Source organism: Hemiscyllium ocellatum, chromosome 36 (assembly GCF_020745735.1).
Source record: "Hemiscyllium ocellatum isolate sHemOce1 chromosome 36, sHemOce1.pat.X.cur, whole genome shotgun sequence".
In the NCBI taxonomy this organism is placed as follows: Eukaryota; Metazoa; Chordata; class Chondrichthyes; order Orectolobiformes; family Hemiscylliidae; genus Hemiscyllium; species Hemiscyllium ocellatum.
This window is the reverse complement of record NC_083436.1, coordinates 43474937-43495607: the sequence shown is the minus strand read 5'-3', so window position 1 is coordinate 43495607 and position 20671 is coordinate 43474937. Positions and strand designations below refer to the sequence as shown.

The following is a 20671-nucleotide window of genomic DNA, read 5'->3' as shown; positions in this document are numbered from 1 at the left end:
CATCACACTGACTTTGTGGTGGAACAATTCCAAACCAATCTCGCTCTCTCTCCATTATCTTCACTAAAGCCATCGGAGTTGGCCACCTACTCTCCAGTAGCAGCTCACGCAAAGATAGTTCCTGTCATTCTCCTCTTCCTTTCTTGGTACATTTAGTTGTTATGCTCTCATTTCTCACTCTGCAACCAGAGGGATAATCTTACTCTCAGTTCTCTCAATTGGTGTTTTTACGATTTTAATAACCTTACTTAACCACTTGTTAATGGAGTCATGAATTGCGGTGATCCATCATGCCTGAAACGTTGACTCTCCTGCTCCTCGGATGCTGCCTGACCTGCTGCGCTTTTCCAGCACCACACTTGCGACTCTGATCTCCAGCATCTGCAGTCCTCAATTTCTCCATGAATTGTGGAGATGTCAGTTTGAGATATAAGATCAGCCATGGTCTTATTGAATGGGGAAGCAGACTGAAGGCATCAAATGGACTATTCCAGTGCCTTTTCAAATGATTGTTGACTTTTCTGTTCTGTTGGCACACCTTTCAATATTTCACGTTTCCGGTAATACCCTTTTATTATGCTGTCTGCTCCTTATGGTTTAAAGGGTCTTTCTGAAACTGCCCACATCACTCCAGCTGTGACCAACCAATGTTTTGTACAACTGATTAATCCTCAAGTATTCAGTTTCTAAAATGCAAAAGCTTTGATTTTATTTTTGTATAACTTTACGTTCCTGTCCTTACACTTTCAGTCGTTGACGTCTTTTTTCAATGATTTCACCTTGATGCCAGCATAGCACTGGGGTAATAACACTGGGATTAGTCACATTATTGTTGGATAACAGGAGGTGAACACCAATAACAGCTGGAAATTGTGCCCTTTGTGCATTTGATCGACAATCAATGGGGAAAATGAGGAATAAGTGTAAACCTTTAACACAGCCTCCCACTGTCATTTTCTCTTCTGATTCATGTGAATTGGGAGCTTATTCCAGACTGTGAAATACAGCCCCCACCTATTCCACCATCATACCTTGGAGCAAAGAGAACTCTGGGAACTGCTACTGAGCACGTGCATAAGGAGCTGTGTCATGTTGATGTCAGATCACATGGAACAGGACTGTTTCAGAAGTCTTCTTTTACCATCCTTTGTAAATAATTAAGCTTCTTCGAGTTCAGTAAGAACATGTGCCTCATCTTATTATATACACCCCTACCAGCAGCATACCTTCAGCATTTGCCGGACAAAATTCAAAACATGCAAGAGGAGGCTTGACCAGGTAGACATTGAGAAGATGTTTGCACTGACGGAGGAATCACAAACTTGGGGTTATAGGTGCAGAATATGGAGCGGGGCGGGGTCTCATTTAATGTGAAGGAATTTTGTCTCCCAGATGGTAGTGCACGTCTGGAATTCTCCGCCTCAAAGAACTGGATCTCTGAAAGTTTTAAAAAGAGGAATTAGAAAGTTTGTTTTTAAAGTGTTGAGGGGTGTAAGGAGATGAGATGACTCGAGTTGAGGCTTGGGGTGAAGCATCCATGATTGCATTGAATAGCGGGCTGAATGGCCTGCCCCAGTTCCTGTTTCTTATGTTCTTATGACATTAAGTGAGATATTTTGTGTGGTTCAGTAAATAGCTATCTTGTACTTATTGATTTTGACAGAAATTCTGCTATCTTTAGGCAAGTTCAGGTCTGTAATCTGCTTCTCATACCAGGTTAAAGTGCAAGGACCTTAATGATGAAATGTTCGATATAACCATTAACAAGTAGTTGAGGCAGCTGATAAAGGGAGACTGGTGTTCTTTTGATGGCTTGGTCTTTTTTTATTAATTCCGTATCACATACTAAGCTCAAAAATCCTGTTAACAGTAACATTCCTGCTGAAATTACCATATCAATCTTCCCAAAGACTCCTCTTTACATATCAATCAGTGAATATTCAGCATCCAAGGGCAAACCCCCTAAAACCCCATTCAGATTACAATGCAGCCTCCTTTGTCTCCTCAGTGTCTGCATCTTCTTTGTGAGCTTTTGGCAATAAATGTGCAACATTAATACACCATTCATGCTGAAACAAGGTAGTGCAGTTGCTGGAAATCTGAAATAAAAAGAGAAGATGCTGGAAACAGCTACTGGTGCAGAGAGAGTAACAGTGTTAATGTTTGAAATCTTTGTCTTTTTGTGAGAACATAATCTACAACTTCCCTCATTTCCTATAAATATTGCAAAAGGGATCCAGAGAGTAAATGCTGGAGATTTCACACACGCAAACATAATCCCTGTCAACTCCAACCCAACATCAAAGCAATTTCTGTAGCTGGGAATGACATGAGTTAAGTGGGCACAGCAGGAGTAGAGATTGTGGGGGGTGGGAAGAGTATGTAGGTGTGGATGGGGGAAGCAGGTAGTGGGGGGGTAGGGGAGGGCATGGTGCCAGGAGCGATGGGTCTGCGGAAGTGGGAGGGAAAAGACGAGGTGGGTATTTGTCACAAGACACAGACAGGAGCATGTTTCTGAGTTTTCTTTTTCTTCAGATGAATTGCTGCAAATGTGTTGCTGGTCAAAGCACAGCAGGCCAGGCAGCATCTCAGGAATAGAGAATTCGACGTTTCGAGCATAAGCCCTTCATCAGGAATAAGAGAGAGAGAGCCAAGCAGGCTGAGATAAAAGGTAGGGAGGAGGGACTAGGGGGAGGGGCGATGGAGGTGGGATAGGCGGAAGGAGGTAAGAGCTTCTGTGCAGAGGAGATGACCTGGGGGGTGCAGTGAGAGAGGGACTCACTGAAATCCTTGTAGAGGGAGGAAGAGAGCTTCTTCAAGGAAGGCATCCTTGTAAGAGGATTCGCAGTAGGTTAAAATCTTCGAGTAAAAAATGAGATCTGCAGATGAATTGCAACAACATCCATTTGTATACCTTCCACAATCTGCAGAAGCATTGCTAGGATACACAGTCAGACAAATTAGTCACTGGACATTATGACCCTTTCTTTAATCGCCATTTAATTGTCATTAGGGAATGGGGACATTAATATTTCAGCAAAGAGTTTTAATGACAGTCTTAAGGAGTGGAGACAGAAATGGAGAGATTTAGTTAAAGAATGTTATAACTTGGACCTAGGCACTGCTACCAGTAGGGGAGCAGGGAGACTGCGAGGCTAGCTTTCTCACTCTGACTCTAGCTGAGATCAGTTAAGTTTCCTGGTAGGATTAGTTTATGATTTAGTATTTAGATTAGATTACTTACAGTGTGGAAGCAGGCCCTTCGGCCCAACAATTCCACACCGACCCGCCGAAGCGCAACCCACCCATACCCCTACATTTACCCCTTACCTAACACTACGGGCAATTTACCATGGCCAACTCACCTGACCCGCACATCTTTGGACTGTGGGAGGAAACCGGAGCACCCGGAGGAAACCCACGCAGACATGGGAAGAACGTGCAAACTCCACACAGTCAGTCGCCTGAGTCGGGAATTGAACCCGGGTCTCAGGCGCTGTGAGGCAGCAGTGCTAACCGCTGTGCCACCATGCCGCCCACATTTCTAAGTGTGAAGGCCAGTTTCTGTTTACTTACATTGTCTTCACTTCTTCAAACAGGTGAAATATTCTTACAGCTTAAGACTCCTTTGGAAGAAGTTTATAAAATCTATTGTTATCACCACGATGATGCCAATAGTTTGCTTGAAACATACGACAAAGATGATGAAATTCGGCGACATTTAAGGAACCAAGTTGATGCTCTGAAGTAAGTACCTGTGGCTTTCTGAGGTGAATATTTACGAATGAGAGGGACCGTATTGTTGAAGAGGAGAGTGTGAAACGGACTGGTAAGCTAGAAGAGATACTTGTTAGGAAGGAAGATGTGTTGGACATTTTGAACAACTTGAGGATAGACAAGTCCCCCGGGCCTGACAGGATATATCCTAGGATTATGTGGGAAGCAAGAGAGGAAATTGCAGTACCGTTGGCAATGATCTTTTCGTCTTCACTGTCAGCGGGTGTGGTACCAGGGGACTGGAGAGTAGCGAATGTTGTGCCCCTGTTCAAAAAAGGGAATAGGGATAACCCCAGGAATTACAGGCCAGTTAGTCTTACTTGTGGTAGGCAAAATAATGGAAAGGGTACTGAGGGATAGGATTTATGAGTATCTGGAAAGACACTGCTTGATTAGGGACAGCCAGCACGGATTTGTGAAGGGTAAGTCTTGCCTTACAAGTCTTATTGAATTCTTTGAGGAGGTGACCAAGCATGTGGATGAGGGTAGAGCAGTGGATGTAGTGTACATGAATTTTAGTAAGGCATTTGATAAGGTTCCCCATGGTAGGCTTATGCGGAAAGTCAGGAGGCATGGGATAGAGGGAAATTTGGCCAATTGGATAGAAAACTGGCTAACCGGTCGAAGTCAGAGAGTGGAGGTAGATGGTAAATATTCAGCCTGGAGCCCAGTTACAAGTGGAGTTCCACAGGGATCAGTTCTGGGTCCTCTGCTGTTTGTAATTTTTATTAATGACTTGGAAGAGGGAGTCAAAGGGTGAGTCAGTAAATTTGCAGATGATACGAAGATTGGTGGAGTTGTGGACAGTGAGGAGGGCTGTTGTCGGCTGCAAAGGGACTTAGATATGATGCAGAGCTGGGCTGAGGAGTGGCAGATGGAGTTCAACCCTGCCAAGTATGAGGTTGTACATTTTGGAAGAACAAATAAGAATGCGGAATACAGGGTTAACAGTAGGGTTCTTAGTCAGGTGGAGGAACAGAGGGATCTTGGGGTCTATGTATATAGATCTTTGAAAGTTGCCACTCAGGTGGATAGAGCTTGTAAGAAGGCCTATGGTGTATTAGCATTCATTAGCAGAGGGATTGAATTCAAGAGTCGTGAAGTGATGTTGCAGCTGTACAGGACTTTGGTTAGGCCACATTTGGAGTACTGTGTGCAGTTCTGGTCACCTCACTTTAGGAAAGATGTGGAAGCTTTGGAGAGGGTGCAGAGAAGATTTACCAGGATGTTGCCTGGAATGGAGACTAGGTCGTACGAGGATAGGTTGAGAGTTCTCGGCCTTTTCTTGTTGGAACGGCGAAGGATGAGGGGTGACTTGATAAAGGTTTATAAGATGATCAGAGGAATAGATAGAGTAGATAGTCAGAAACTTTTTCCCCGGGTACAACAGAGTGTTACAAGGGGACATAAATTTAAGGTGAAGGGTGGAAGGTATAGGGGAGATGTCAGGAGTGGGTTCTTTACCCAGAGAGTGGTGGGGGCATGGAATGCGCTGCCCGTGGGAGTGGTAGAGTCAGAATCATTGGCGACCTTTAAGCGGCAATTGGATAGGTACATGGATGGGTGCTTAATCTAGGATAGATGTTCGGCACAACATCGTGGGCCGAAGGGCCTGTTCTGCGCTGTATTGTTCTATGTTCTATGTTCTATGTTCTATGAATATCAGTCGTGGCCCAGTGGGTAGCAATTTTAACTTAGATCCGAAAGCTCTGCAGCATAAGCAGCTCAAGCCCCCATCATTGAGGCTGACATTCCCAATGCTACAGTAAGGGAGTGCTGTATTGTCAGAGGTACTTTTTTTTGAATGAGTTCCACTGTTTCACTCCCTTAAGTTCTCCCTCCATGTCTTGACAAATATTTATCCTTCAAACAACATCAGGGGTCGTATGGTCAAGAATCATGTCAGCAAACCTCCAGATATGGCTCCGGTTCCAACTCTATGTTGACCGTGGCTGTTTGCTAAAATTGGGGTTCAGATAGAATGGGCCAGGTCCTCATCAGAACTAGGCAGAAATGGGTACTGCCAAGAATGACAGGCATTTGCCTGAAACGTTGATTTTTCCGGCTTCTCGGATGCTGCCTGAACTGCTGTGCTTTTCCAGCACCAGTCTGATCTTAACTCTTCATCAGAATTAGTCAATGGTCTCTTTGGCATTAAAGTGCTCAGTGAATTAAAAAAAAAATCACACTCCCCTTGAGAACAGCGTGAATATACGGGTCTGAAAAGGTAATACTTAATAGTAGATCTTTTCTGAAACTATACAGCCTTCAATTTCTAAAATTGCTTTATGCTCAAGTTTTTTTAAACTTGTTTTAATTATGATTTATTTCTTTTAAAAATTAGGAAAATATACCAGGAGCAGTGAGTATACAATTTTATTTATGATAAAAGAATTACTTCCACCTTTTAGTTTTCCTTGATCCTCTGGCTCTGGCTCTGGCTCTGACTCTGGCTATGGCTGTCTCTCTGAGTATACGATGATTTATACATTAATCTGTCACTAGAATAGTTTCTATTTGTTCCGTGGCTTTTAGTCATCATTTATTTGCCTGCCAATATGACCATTAACTCAGGGAAATAATCTTGGAAGCTTCTGAGTAAATGTTTATCCCAGAATTATTGGTAATCCACTAAAGCTATAAACTGGATTTGTAAATGGGACTTGTGATCAAACCATACATTTGTAGTTACTGTACTCCCTTCTTTAATCATTTGGAATATTGACCACATAAGGGGAAATGCTGAAAAAAGACATTTTTATTGAGGTTTTCATCTTGCGTTCCTCGTAAAAATACCAACAAGAGGGGACCAATAAAAACCGAAAGAACTGCAGATGCTGTAATTCAGAAACAACCACAGAAGCTGCTGGAAAAGCTCAGCAGGTCTGGCAACATCTGTGGAGAGAAATCAGAGTTAACATTTCAGGTGCAGTGACCCTTAATCAGAACTGGGGCTGAATGTTTTATATTGTACAGGACATCAGTGCTGACTGGTCAGCAAGTGACCTAGGAATTGTAGAGGTGTTGCCATGAACAATGCACCAGTTTGATGATGATTGGCAGTTTACAGCCAAACCTGTAGTTCCACGTGTTATTATAGATTGACCTTATGCACATGGGACATTTCTACATGGTGCCAGTTTGAATGCTGATAATAGAGAACATTATAGCCATTCTGTGGGATAATGGCTAATCTAATCAGATCATTTCTTTTTGTCTATCGTGCAAGTTCATGAACGGATGTAGGGCCATGACTTGCAGTCCCAAAAAATCCCACACTATCTCTAAAATTACCCATCAAGGGTAAATTCTGTCATAACTTTGCGTAACAGGTAAAACTAGGTATTTCACCAGTAATGTTCACCACTAACAGGATGCTATCCTCAAGCTAAAAAGATGTTCTGCCTACCAAACAAATGAGCAATGTGGTATTTAATTTCAGTGCCGGTGTGATGCCAGGTATGTTGGCCATATGCCCAAATGACTGGCAGATTGTATCAAACATTGTGTCTTTTCAGCGATTTACTGACAAGCTATTTACTGCACCCAACCAGACATTGCTTGCAAAACTCACAACATGGTGTGGTGTCCAACATTAGATGTGATTCTGTGACTGGACAACATTTGCTGAAGTATCCTGAGGATGCTCGGAATTATACTGACACCAGTTTAAGACTGACAGTCAGGCTATCCCTTCCACATATACAACACAATGGGGCCAGTCCTTTGCAGACAGAAAGAACACATATGCAAATAGTTATCTCTTCGATAATGCTATGGTGGCGTTCTTGTGTAACCCCGTGTTATATAAAAACGCACAATTAAAAATAGCACTTAATAGCAATCACGTTACAGTCAACACACGTTTTAAAAGTTTATGCTTTGGACACAACGTCCCCTATTTGTCAATCGCGTTACAGTGAATTTGTGTTGTAGCAGAATAACCTGTACTATCCTTGTTTCAACACAATACAAGAGGCGACAGCCATTCACTGGTTCATTCCTCAGGGCAATGCCTTGACCAATGAGTGTTGACCTTCAGTGTTCAAATGTAAACACAGCATGGTGGTTAATTGTCAGTAATCATCTAACTGGTGCATTCTACATGACAACAAACTCTACCAATCAGAGTCCACCTGCCAACCAAACAGCACTCTCTTCTCCTGGAGTATTTAAAAACCTTACATTGATATACCTGCAAATGTCCTGAAGTGAGCAAAATGAAAAGCTTCAAAAAATGCCTTTTATCCTGCAATTCTCGAGTTCTGTATTACCAAACAATAATAAAGGAGAAACTCTTTTCCGAAAGGAAGTTGTGTGAGATCTGCGAGTTCTGAATAATGTGTAAAGTTATATGAGAGATATAAAATCATGAGTTCAATCCGGAATAAATAGAATATGGGATTGTCGAGTCGATCAGTGTGTAATGGATAACATCGAGTGTAAACTGCATTTCTTTCACAGCTATATCAGAGTACGTTACAACATTTCAACTGCATTGGGATCCAAAGTCCTTTTCCCAAGAGAGCAAATGAATTAACTAACTAACCAGCAACGTAGGAACAATATATTCCCACAAACAATATATTCCCTAAGAATCAAGAAACTATTTCCCTTACTTCCATCTCATTCCCACATTTTGCAGCAGAGTGTTAAACCAACTTTGCTTCACCTCAATGCTGTGCCTTTTTCTTTTTTTAACTTCCTGCATCAGGTCTTTTTGTCAGTCACTCAAAAAAACCAGCACCAGCCAGGGTAAATATAGTCATATATTTGTCTAAGGTTCCATCCTGCAATTCTTCCCTACATACCTCAAAAAGGTCATCTTGGGGTGACACAGTAGCTGAGTGATTAGCACTGCTGCCTCACAGTGCCAGAGACCCAGGTTTGATTCCAGCCTCGGGCGACTGTCTGTGTGGATTTTGCACATTCTCCCTGTGCCTGCATGGATTTTCTCCCACCGTCCAAAGATGTATAGGTCTGGCGAATTGCTGAATGGTCCATAGTATTAGGCATATTAGTCAGAGGGAAATGGGTCTGGATCGGTTCCTCCTTGTGGACTTGTTGGGTCAAAGGGCCTGTTTCCACTGTTGGGAATATAATCTAATCAAAAGAGGTTAAATGTGTGCAAGAATTAATGTAACACCTTTCACAACCTGGGGACACTTCATTGTACTTTACTACACAGCTCGGGAAGTGTAGCCACTGTTATAATGTAGTAAATCAGGTGGTCTTTTATTCTTCAATGCAATGTGGTTTACTTGGCCGTCATGTGGATATGACGGTACATGTAGGTCTGACCAGGTAAGGCTGCTAGATTTCCATCACTAATGGCCTTAGTGAACCAGATGGGATTTTACAACAATCATTGATAATTTCATGGTTACCACGGCAGAGACTAGCTTTCAGTTCTGGATTTATAAGTTGAATCGAAATTCCACAGTGGGATTTGAACCCACGGCCCCAGGGCTTTACTCGGTCTCTGGATGATTAGTCCAATGAAATTAGTGCTTTACCATCATATCCCCTTTGTGCACAGCAAGATTCCAATAATCTATCTTATTGATGGTGTTGAAAGCCTGGCTCACTTAGTTGCTTACCTCCTTCCCACTGAATTAGCTTGAATTGCACTGCAGGACTTGAGCTTGTGATCCAGGCTGCTCAGAGCTGAAAATGTGTTGCTGGAAAAGCGCAGCAGGTCAGGCAGCATCCAAGGAGCAGGAGAATTGACGTTTCAGGCATGAGCCCTTCTTCAGGAATGAGGAAAGTGTGCCAAGCAGGCTAAGATAAAAGGTAGGGAGGAGGGACTTGGGGGAGGTGGCGTTGGAAATGTGATAGATGGAAGGAGGTTAAGGTGAGGGTGATAGGCCGGAGTGGGGTGGGGGCGGAGAGGTCAGGAAGAAGATTGCAGGTTAGGAAGGTCGTGCTGAGTTCAATGGTTGGGACTGAGACAAGGTGGGGGGGATGGGAAATGAGGAAACTGGAGAAATCTGAGTTCATCCCTTGTGGTTGGAGGGTTCCTAGGCAGAAGATAAGGCGCTCTTCCTCCAGCCGTCGTGTTGCTATGGTCTGGCGATGGAGGTGTCCAAGGACCTGCATGGCCTTGGTGGAGTGGGAGGGGGAGTTGAAGTGTTGAGCCACGGGGTGGTTGGGTTGGTTGGTCCGGATGTCCCAGAGGTGTTCTCTGAAACGTTCCGCAAGTAGGCGGCCTGTCTCCCCAATATAGAGGAGGCCACATTGGGTGCAGCGGATGCAGTAAATGATGTGTGTGGAGGTGCAGGTGAATTTGTGGCGGATATGGAAGGATCCCTTGGGGCCTTGGAGGGATGTGAGGGGGGAGGTGTGGGCGCAAGTTTTGCATTTCTTGCAGTTGCAGGGGAAGGTGCCGGGAGTGGAGGTTGGGTTGGTGGGGGGTGTGGACCTGACGAGGGAGTCATGGAGGAAGTGGTCTTTTCACAACTCTGATAGGGGAGGGGAGGGAAATATATTCCTGGTGGTGGGGTCCGTTTGGAGGTGGTGGAAATGATGGCGGATGATACGATGTATATCGAAGTTGGTGAGGTGGTAGGTGAGGACCAGTGGGGTTCTGTCTTGGTGGTGGTTGGAGGAGCGGGGCTCAAGGACGGAGGAGCGGGAAGTGGAGGAGATTCGGTGGACAGCATTGTCGATCAAGCCTGGGGAAATTTGCGGTCTTTGAAGAAAGAGGCCATCTGGGTGGTTTGGTATTGGAACTGGTCCCCCAGGGAGCAGATGTGGCGGAGACGAAGGAATTGGGAATATGGGATGGTGTTTTTACAGGCGACAGGGTGAGAGGAGGTGTAGTCTAGGTAGCTGTGGGCTACTCAGTCAGTGTGGCACTAACTGTGTGCTGCATTGTGAGAAATCCTGTGTATTAAATGAATCTTCAAGCCAAGACACTGTTCAGATATATCAAAGATGCACCACTGAAAGAAAAAGGCGGAAGGCTTCTGGTTAACATCTTTCCCTTTATTTTGATGGAGTGATTTTTCTTTAAAAGTAATTCGTTGGCTGTGAAGTGTTTAAAGTTTCCAGAGAGCTTGATTAGATACGACCTATATGCCAGTTTGAATCAGGGACAGAACAAGGCCATTCAGCCCATTTTGCCTTACTGGCTCTTTAAAAGAGCTATTCATTTCCTCACACTCCCCTGCCCTTTCCATCTAGTCCTGTAAGCTTTACCCCCTAAAAGTACTTATCCAGTTTCATTTGGAAAACTCCGATTAAATCTCTTTCCACTACCTTTTCAAGTAGAACATTCCAGATCATACAACTGTTTAATGTTGAATTAACTGCTAACTATTGATTTGTTTTATTTCTATCAAAATTTTCAATTGAATCCCATCCTCAACAACTTAAAAACATTCCTATAAGGATCACAAGTAGACCATTTGTACCATTGGGCCTGCTTAACCATTTAACAAGATCGTGTCTGATCCGATTACTCCACATCCTACTTATCCCGATAATCTTTCACTCTCTCTTGCTTAACAAAACATCTATCCCCCTCTGTCTTCAACATGTTCAAGGACTCTGCTTCCATTCGCTTTTCAAGAAGAGAGCTTCCCCTCAGAGGAGGCAGTGGCCTAAGGCTATTATTGTTGGACTGTAAATGCAGAGACACCATGGTAGATGGTGGGATTTGAATTCAATAAAAACACTTGGAATTCAAAGCCTAATGATGACCATGAACCCATTGTCGATTGTTGGAAAAACCCATCTGATTCACTAATGTCCTTCAGGGAAGGAAACTGCCACCCTTACATGGTCTGGCCTACATGTGACTCCAGACCCACAGCAATGAGGTTAACTCTTAAGGCTGGCCTAGCCAGTGATTTCCTTGTCACATGAATTAAATTTTTTAAATTCCAAGGATTCTCAATCCTCTGGAAGGATAAACCTTCCTCACCATCTTTTAAAATGGATGACCCTAGTTCTAATTATGAAACGTTATAAAAAGTGAAAGCCCCCAGCACTGAGTTTTGTGGCACAAGACTTGTTACATCATGCCAAGTAGAAAGAAGATAAGATTTATGCCCACTCTTAGTTTTCTGTTAGTTTATTCAATCATTTATCAAAGCCAATATGTTACTGCTTATACCAAATGCCTTCATCATCCACACTAGCCAAACTGCTCTGCCCAGGACTGTCAGAAACTACAGAGTTGTGAACACAGCCCAGTCCATCACACAAGCTAACCTTCCATCCACTAACTCCATCTACACTTCTCACTGCCTCAGGACTACAGCTAATAGGGGCAGCACGGTGGCTCAGTGGTTAGCTCTGCTGCCTCACAGTGTCAGGGACCCAGGTTCGATTCCAGCCTTGTGTGACTTTCTGTATAGAGTTTGCAAATTCTCCCTGTGTCTGTGTGGGTTTCCTCCGGGTGCTCTGGTTTCCTCCCACAATCTAAAGATGTGCAGGTCAAGTGAATTGGTCATGCTAAATTGCTCATTGTGTTTGGGGATGTGTAGATTAGGTGTATTAGTTAGGGGTAAATGTAGAATAATAGGGTAGGGTAGGGGAATGGGTCTGGGTGGGTTACTCTTTGGAGGATTGGTGCAGACTTGTTGGGCCGAAGGGCCTGTTTCCACACTGTAGGGATTCTATGAACATGATCCCACCCTGGTTATAATCTCGTCCAACCTATTCCATTGGGCAGAAGATACAAAAGCTCAAGACATGCAGCGACAGGTTCAAGGACAGCTCCATCCCTCCTGTTATTAGAGTTCTGAAAGGAGCTCTCAAATTTTTCACTGTACATAGGTACATGTGACAATAATAAAACAAAAATTCACTGGTTCCCCTTTATACAGATGTCACTACTTCACAGAACTGCACAAAATGATTAAAATGATTTTCCTTTCACAAAACCATATTGACTGCCTGATTATTAGATTTTTTTCTAAATGCCCTGCATTAACTCATTTAATTACAGGTTCATAACATTTTCCTTCTGATAAATGTGAAGCTAAATGACCAATAACTCCCTGATCCTCTAGTTACCTCCCTTTTTGAATAAAGGAGTTACAACTGTTAGTTTCCAATCTAATGGCACATTCCCGAATCAAGAGAACCTTGGAAAATTAAAACCAATGTTTAAACTACCAGGCTAACCACTCTTCTTTACTCCCTCGGACAGTGTCCGTCAGGATCCAGTGAGATATCAGCCCACAGCTCCAACAATTTCCTTCAGTCTCACTTCCCGAGTGATTGTAACTTTGTTTAGTTCCTCCCTTCCACTTCCTGATTTGTAGCTATTTCTGGGATGTTGGCTATATTGTACACTCTGAGGATTGTTGCAAGCGACCTTTTCTAGAGAGGGAGAATTCCAGTTTTTCACACTTGTTTATGAAGAGTCACACATTTCCAGACATCACTCCTGCAGAGGCTAGTTCTCAGTTTGAGGTTATTCTCCTTATCTTTCACTCTCTTAACCACCCTGGAATCCAGAATTGGAAATTAGTCTCAGTGATGATGAGCTTGAAATGACCAGCAATTGTTGTAAATGCCCATCTGGTTCACTAATGCCTTTTAGGGAAGGAAACCTGCTTTTCTTAGCCCCTCGAGCCATAATGTGACTCTAGACCCACAACAATGGGGTGAACTTCTAAATGTCCTCTGAAATGACTGACAAGCCACTCAGTTTAAGGGCAGTTGATGAAGGGCAACAAATCATAGAATCCTTACAGTGCAGAAGCAGGCCATTTGGTCCATCGATTCCACGGCAATCCTCCAAAAAAGACATCCCACTCTTTCTCTGTAACGCTGCACTTCTTGTGGCTGACCTACCTAGCCTGGATTAATGGTGCTAGAAAAGCACAGCAGGTCAGGCAGCATCTGAGGAGCAGGAAAATCGATGTTTTGGGCAAAAGCCCTTCATCAGGAATACAGGCAGAGTGCCTGCAGGGTGGAGAGATAAATGAGAAGAGGGTGGGGGTTGGGAGAAAGTAGCATAGAGTACAATAGGTGAGTGGGGTGGGGATGAAGGTCAGGGAGGAGGGTGGGGGAAGGTAGCAAAGAGTACAATGGGTGGATGAGGGCCCTGCACGTCCCTGAACACTACGGGCAATTTCCCATGCCCATTCCACCTAACCTGTACATCTTTGGATTGTGGGAGTAAACCCACACAGACACAGGGAGAATGTGCAAACTCCACACTGACAGTCACCCGAGGCTGGAATCGAACCTGGCACTGTGAAGCAGCAGTGCTAACCACTGAGTTACCATACTACCCTGTGCTGGCTTTGCCAGGGATGCACACGTCCCATGGAAGAGTAAAGAGCTAACCTCTGCCAGGAACATAGAAAATAGGGATATGATATCAGCTTATTCAGTCATAAAACACCTCAAGGGATTGAGTGATCTACTCCAGACCCAGTGTCTCGGGATATTCAGCATGTTTTAAAATGTTGGTTCTGATTGTTTGTAAGTAGGAATGATGAGTATCTCTTTCTGTCCCTGTTTCTAGAGGGAAATCCACCTTGTTGGATATGGGATCGCTGCTTATTAAGCCTGTGCAACGGGTGATGAAATACCCCCTGCTATTGAGTGAGCTTTACAAATCCACCCCAGAGTTGCACGCGGATCATAAACCAGTTGGAGATGCATTAGCAGCGGTGAGGCAAATCAACGTGAACATTAATGAGTTCAAAAGGAGGAAAGATCTCGGTAAGATCATTGCTGTTCATCGTTGTAAATTCTTCAACATGAAAGGGAGTTATTGATCGTGGGCTTTTTGAGTGAGCAAGTTGCCAACATACAGCCAGATGGTAATTACCATCCAAAGCCTAACAGAGGGGACTATTTTATACAAGCATGTTTAGAAAGGCTTTTGTGTGATTCAGTTGGTAGCAAACAACCAATGTGGAAACAGATCAATGTGACTTCTCAAAAGCTTGTCAGTGGATTTACGTATGGAGGCATATTCACTAACACAGGGCTTCTCATTTTCTGCTTTGGGGCCCTGCAGCATTCTGGACTCAATGTCGAGTTCAATAACTTGAGGGCTTTGGCTCTCCCATGTCCTTATCCCAATCCACACACACCAAGCCTTGTTATCACAGTCTGCTATTACACACAACGCATTATTAGACACTAACTGTCCCCATTAACAGCTCTTCACCCTCCTGGTCAGATTGTGATCCACTCCTTTGTTTGTCCAGCTGCTCTTCTCTCTCTTTGGGCTCCAACCCCACCCATCATTTACTCCTTACCCCCTCCCCCCACCCTATCTTCTAAATATAAGCCTACATTTTCCTGGCTACCATCAGTTCTGAGGAAGGGTGACTCCACCTGAAACATTAACTCTGATTTCTGTCCACAGATACTGCCAGACTTGTTGAGTTTTTCCAGCCACTTCTATTTTTGTCTCTGATTTACAGCATCTGCATCCTTTCAGTTTTTATTTAATACCACTCTTTTGCTCATTTCCCCAGCAGCTGGGATTTCCGGAACCATCCGCAGTGTCCCCTGCCCTTGGTTTTATCCCCGGTGTCTACCTGCTTTTCTCATCCCTCCCATTATCCCCACACCCTGGACTGGACCAGGGTTGGCACATTGTCGTACTGAAGGGAAGACCCCACATGTTTTCCAGATGCCCCCACCCACATTCCTCCAGATTGTAAATGTATACAGGTTACAGGTTGACCCTTGCAGAAGCAGCTGTGAAATTAATTCAGTGCAAGTAAAATCCCATTTGGACTTTGTTCCCAGAAAACTTGTTTAAACATCTAAACAGTTGGAGAAAGAGAGTGTAGCTTTAGCCCTTTCTGCTGGGAAATGAGTGCAAATTTTAGATCAACTATAACCCCAAGAGGAACCTCAGTGACATAACCAGTGGAGGAGGCAATGCTTTAACCTGAAACCTGGGCTAGGAGAATGGTAAAACCTGGACAGTAGCACTGTGTGCTAACCTGGGAGAAGAGTGGGCAAGTCCAGTTTTTGTATCCTGACCTTTCCAAAACCTTCGAGGAGAAAGTGAGGTCTGCAGATGCTGGAGATCAGAGCTGAAAATGTGTTGCTGGAAATGCGCAGCAGGTCAGGTAGCATCCAAGGAACAGGAAATTCGACGTTTCGGGCATAAGCCCTTCATCAGGAATCAGGATTCCTGATGAAGGACTTATGCCCGAAACGTCGAATTTCCTGTTCCTTGGATGCTGCCTGACCTGCTGCGCTTTTCCAGCAACACATTTTCAGCTCTTTCCAAAACCTGGTGATGTGCCAGTGGATACTGAGCAGTTCAGTCCTTTTTGTGTTTACATTTTTCTGATATATAATAGTAAGTAATTATGAATTAAAAGTTCTCATTTGGCTTTTGTTCAGCTTTTGGTGGTTGGCTGAAGATCAGCTTTTGAAGATTGAGCTATAAACAAATGAGTGGATTCCAACTGTAGATATAACTCTTAATAATTTGGAGACCTGACTATGTTTGAACAAAGTAGACAATAGTGTGAAACCCTGCTGCTGTATTGAGCGTTTAGCTTCTACGCTTCACCTACAATATGTGTTCAACAATGATGACATTTTACCAAATGTTCTGGAGGTAATCACTTAAAACTAATCATGTAGCAGAGGCCAACATTGAGTAATGGATCAGAGAGGGAGAGACCACCCATGACATATTCTTCGAGAACTAAACTTTAAAAAGCAGTTCTGCAAAACACATACCTAACATTCTTGTTTTCTCATCAGCTCATTCAGAGATGTTATTATGTACCTTCAGAACAGGTGGGCCTTGAACCCAGATTTCCTGGGTCAGAGACAGGGACACTATCACAAGTGCCCCTCAAGATTAACATTGTTCATTATTTAACCTATTTTCCCTATTAGCCTGATCAGAGAGCTTATTACACACCTCTGGAAGAGGTAGGACTTGAACCCTAGCCTCCCGGTTCAGGGATAGGGACGCTACCTCTACCTCTGCACCACAAGGAGCCCCCGGGACACATAATTATAACCTTGCTTTCTGAACAACCTGTTCAGGAATATTACTTCACACCTCTGGATTAGGTGAGATTGAATCTGGACCTCCTAGTCCAGTGACAGGGACACGGCCACTGGACCTCAAGAGAGCCTCACGCAATGAATATTTTCTGCACTCGGACTAATTTGCTCCACTTGCACCTTGTTCCTTCAGTGATGAAATACAAGAAAAGTGACGAAGACGAGTCTCTAAGGGACAAGCTGTCCAAGGTGAACATTCGATCAATTAGGAAAAAATCCAACCGTGTCACCAGTCACTTGAAGATCCTGACCTGGGGGGAGCTGCAGGTATTTTCCTTGTTATTAACATTGAGAGCATTTTAAACACTAGATCAATTTAATCCTCAACTGAGTTTTGACTCCATATCCTCCTTGTCACAAGGTTATCTACGTCCACCTCTATAATAGCACCTATCTCTGTCTCAGCCTGTGTGCTGCAGGAAACACTCTCAGCCTTGGCTTTGATATATTCCACATTCAACTATTCCAAAAACCATGTTGGACTTGCACCTCCTTCATCGCATCCAAGTTTCTGATGTCCTGTTTCTGAACAAGTTCTCTGGCCAAAATGGTTCTGCTAATCCAGAACCTCAGGCTAGTTCTGGGGTCCTGGGGTTGAATTGTGCTATGGCAAACAGTGGGATTTGAATTCCATAAACTCTGAGCTAAAAGCTAGTCTGATGGTGACTGTGGGAGGATTGGGTTTAGCCTTTAGGCTAACTAACTTCTGCTGTCCTTACCCAGTGTGGACTACAACAGACCCACTTTGTGGATTTGTGGGCGGCACGGTGGCACAGTGGTTAGCACTGCTCCCTCACAGCGCCAGAGACCCGGGTTCAATTCCCGCCTCAGATGACTGACTGTGTGGAGTTTGCACATTCTCCCCGTGTCTGCGTGGGTTTTCTCCGGGTGTTCCGGTTTCCTCCCACAGTCCAAAGATGTGCAGGTCAGGTGAATTGGCCATGGTAAATTGCCCGTAGTGTTAGGTAAGGGGTAAATGTAGGGGTATGGGTGGGTTGCGCTTCGGCGGGTCGGTGTGGAATTGTTGGGCCGAAGGGCCTGTTTCCACACTGTAAGTAATCTAATCTAACCTCCTAACTGCCCTCTGAAATGGCCTAGCAGACCACTCCGTTGTATCAAAACCACCACTAAGTCGAAAGAAAGGAATTCAATTGGACAGAACACCTGGCACCAACCTAAGCACAGGAACCAAGAACTGCAGACACAGCCCTGTTAAATCCGACCACATCCTCCTTACTTACATCTGGGGCTTGTGTCAAAACTGGGAGAAGGGTCCCACAGCTGTCCTCATCACATGGTCATCCTTCTGGAATCAGCCTTTGTACACCATGCCCCAAGACACCATCATCAGCACCCATCCCAGCAGAGGTCTGGTCTTAGTTTGCTTACATGCACTGCTGGAGTTTAACTAGCTGAAACCACACAGATTGGCAACAGGGTAGAGCCATGGCGCCTTGTCCACCTTTGATGGTTTGAGATTGACTTGCAAATGTTGTTTCCCACTGGGTAGGCTGAAAATGTGTAACTGAAGTGGTAATGGCTTATCTGTTGACAAGTTGGAAGCACAGATGTTTGTGTGTGTTTGCATAAACTGCAAACAGCATTTGGTTATTTACAGGTCAAAGATGAGACATTCGATAGAGAGGAGAAAATATTTCGAAACCTGGAAAAGGCTGTAAGACTTTATGCAAAGAATACTTTCTGTTACCATCAAAACATTCAGGTAAGGGCCAATGTTGTTATTGAGTTGATTATTCACAACATTTTCTCCAGGTTTGTCTGGGTGACGGTAATTGCAGAATGACAGCCACTTTTTGCATCTGTTTCATGTGTAAGTTATCAGGAACTGAGCTGTGTCTTCGTCTGTGGAAACATACATGAAGACTGGAAAGATGATAAATTTTACGCATTGTGTGGAGTAAACATTACTACTAAGTTAGAAAAATGTTAAGAATAAAATGAAAGATGACAAAAAGAACATTTCATCAGCAAAGTTCCTGTTATTGGAGAGCTTTGTATGAATTTGCTTGGGTAGGACTTTATGATCAATGTGCACAGATGTGTGAATGGGTAGAAGACTTTGTTGGGCTTCCCAGATGCAGCACAAAAGGAAGAAGGAATCTATTGAAACCATCTACGTTGGTCAAGAGAATTGTTTCATACTATCAGCAGACTACACAGGACTACAGGGAAGTGTTTTCCATTCTGCCAGCATCAAAGAATAGACAATACACAATAGGTGCAGGAGTAGGCCATTCTGCCTTTTGAGCCTGCACCACCATTCAATATGATCATGGCTGATCATCCTTAATCAGTAACCTGTTCCTGCCTTATCTCCATAACCCTTGATTCCACTATCCTTGAGAGCTCTATCCAACTCTTTCTTAAATTAATCCAGAGACTGGGCCTCCACTGCCCTCTGGGGCAGAGCATTCCACACACCCACCACTCTCTGGGTGATGAAGTTTCTCCTCATCTCTGTCCTAAATGGTCTACCCCATATTTTTAAGCTGTGTCCTCTAGTTCGGCACTCACCCATCAGCGGAAACATGTTTCCTGCCTCAAGAGTGTCCAATCTTTTAATAATCTTATGTGTCTCAATCATATCCCCTCTCAGTCTTCTAAACTCAAGGATATACAAGCCCAGTTGCTCCAGTCTTTCAGTGTAAGGTAATCCCGCCATTCCAGGAATTGACCTCATGAACCTCCGCTGCACTCCCTCAATAGCCAGAATGTCTTTCCTCAAATTTGGAGACCAGAACTGTACACAGTACTCCAGGTCTGGTCTCACCAGGGCCCTGTACAGCTGCAGAAGAACCTCTTTGCTTCTCTACTCAATCCCTCTCGTTATGAAGGCCAGCATGCTATTAGCCTTCTTCACTACCTGCTGTACCTGCATGCTTACCTTCATTGACTGGTGTACAAGAACACCCAGATCTCTCTGTAATGCCCCTTTACCTAAATTGATTCCATTTAGGTAGTAATCTGCCTTCCTGTTCGTGCCACCAAAGTGGATAACCATACATTTATCCACATTAAACTGCATCTGCCATGCATCTGACCACTCACCTAACCTGTCCAAGTCACCCTGTAATCTCCTAACATCCTCATCATATTTCACCCTGCCACCCAGCTTTGTATCAACAGCAAATTTGCTAATGTTATTCCTAATACCATCTTCTATATCATTAACATATATTGTAAAAAGCTGTGGTCCCAGCACGGATCCCTGCGGTACCCCACTGGTCACTGCCTGCCATTCCGAGAGGGAGCCATTTATCACTACTCTTTGTTTTCTATCAGCCAACCAATTTTAAATCCAATCTAGTACTTTGCCCCCATACCATGCGCCCTAAGTTTACTCACTAACCTCCTATGTGGGACTTTATCAAAAGCTTTCTGAAAGTCAAGGTACACTACATCTACTGGATCTCCCTCGTCTATCTTCAGAGTTACATCCTCAAAAAATTCCAGAAGATTAGCCAAGCATGATTTCCCCTTCATAAATCCATGCTGACTCTGACCTATCCTGTTACTACTATCCAGATGTGTCGTAATTTCATCCTTTATAATAGACTCCAGCATCTTTCCCGCCACTGAGGTCAGACTAACTGGTCTATAATTTCCTGCTTTCTCTCTCCCACCTTTCTTAAAAAGTGGTATAACATTAGCCACCCTCCAATGCGCAGGAACTGATCCTGAATCTATCGAACTCTGGAAAATAATCACCAATGCATCCATGATATCTAGAGCCACCTCCTCCAGTACCCTGGGATGTAGACCATCAGGCCCTGGGGACTTATCAACCTTCAGACCTAACAGTCTCTCCAACACCAATTCCTGGCAAATATAAATTCCCTTCAGTTCAAGT

The 20671-nt window shown here is 43.9% G+C and overlaps 1 protein-coding gene across 2 annotated transcripts in view; it reads left to right on the top strand.

The window, feature by feature from the left end:
- Window positions 1-20671, top strand: part of arhgef38 (Rho guanine nucleotide exchange factor (GEF) 38) — a 99506-nt gene that overhangs the window by 43775 nt on the left and 35060 nt on the right. Inside the window, exons 4-8 of one of the 2 annotated variants that reach the window (XM_060851623.1) lie at window positions 3600-3747; window positions 6122-6139; window positions 14267-14466; window positions 16934-17067; window positions 18419-18523. In XM_060851623.1, the coding sequence (XP_060707606.1) occupies window positions 3600-3747; window positions 6122-6139; window positions 14267-14466; window positions 16934-17067; window positions 18419-18523 (605 nt within the window). Of the gene's footprint in view, window positions 1-3599; window positions 3752-6121; window positions 6140-14266; window positions 14467-16933; window positions 17068-18418; window positions 18524-20671 lie in introns of those variants that run through there. The other variant, XM_060851624.1, reaches the window with a different exon arrangement.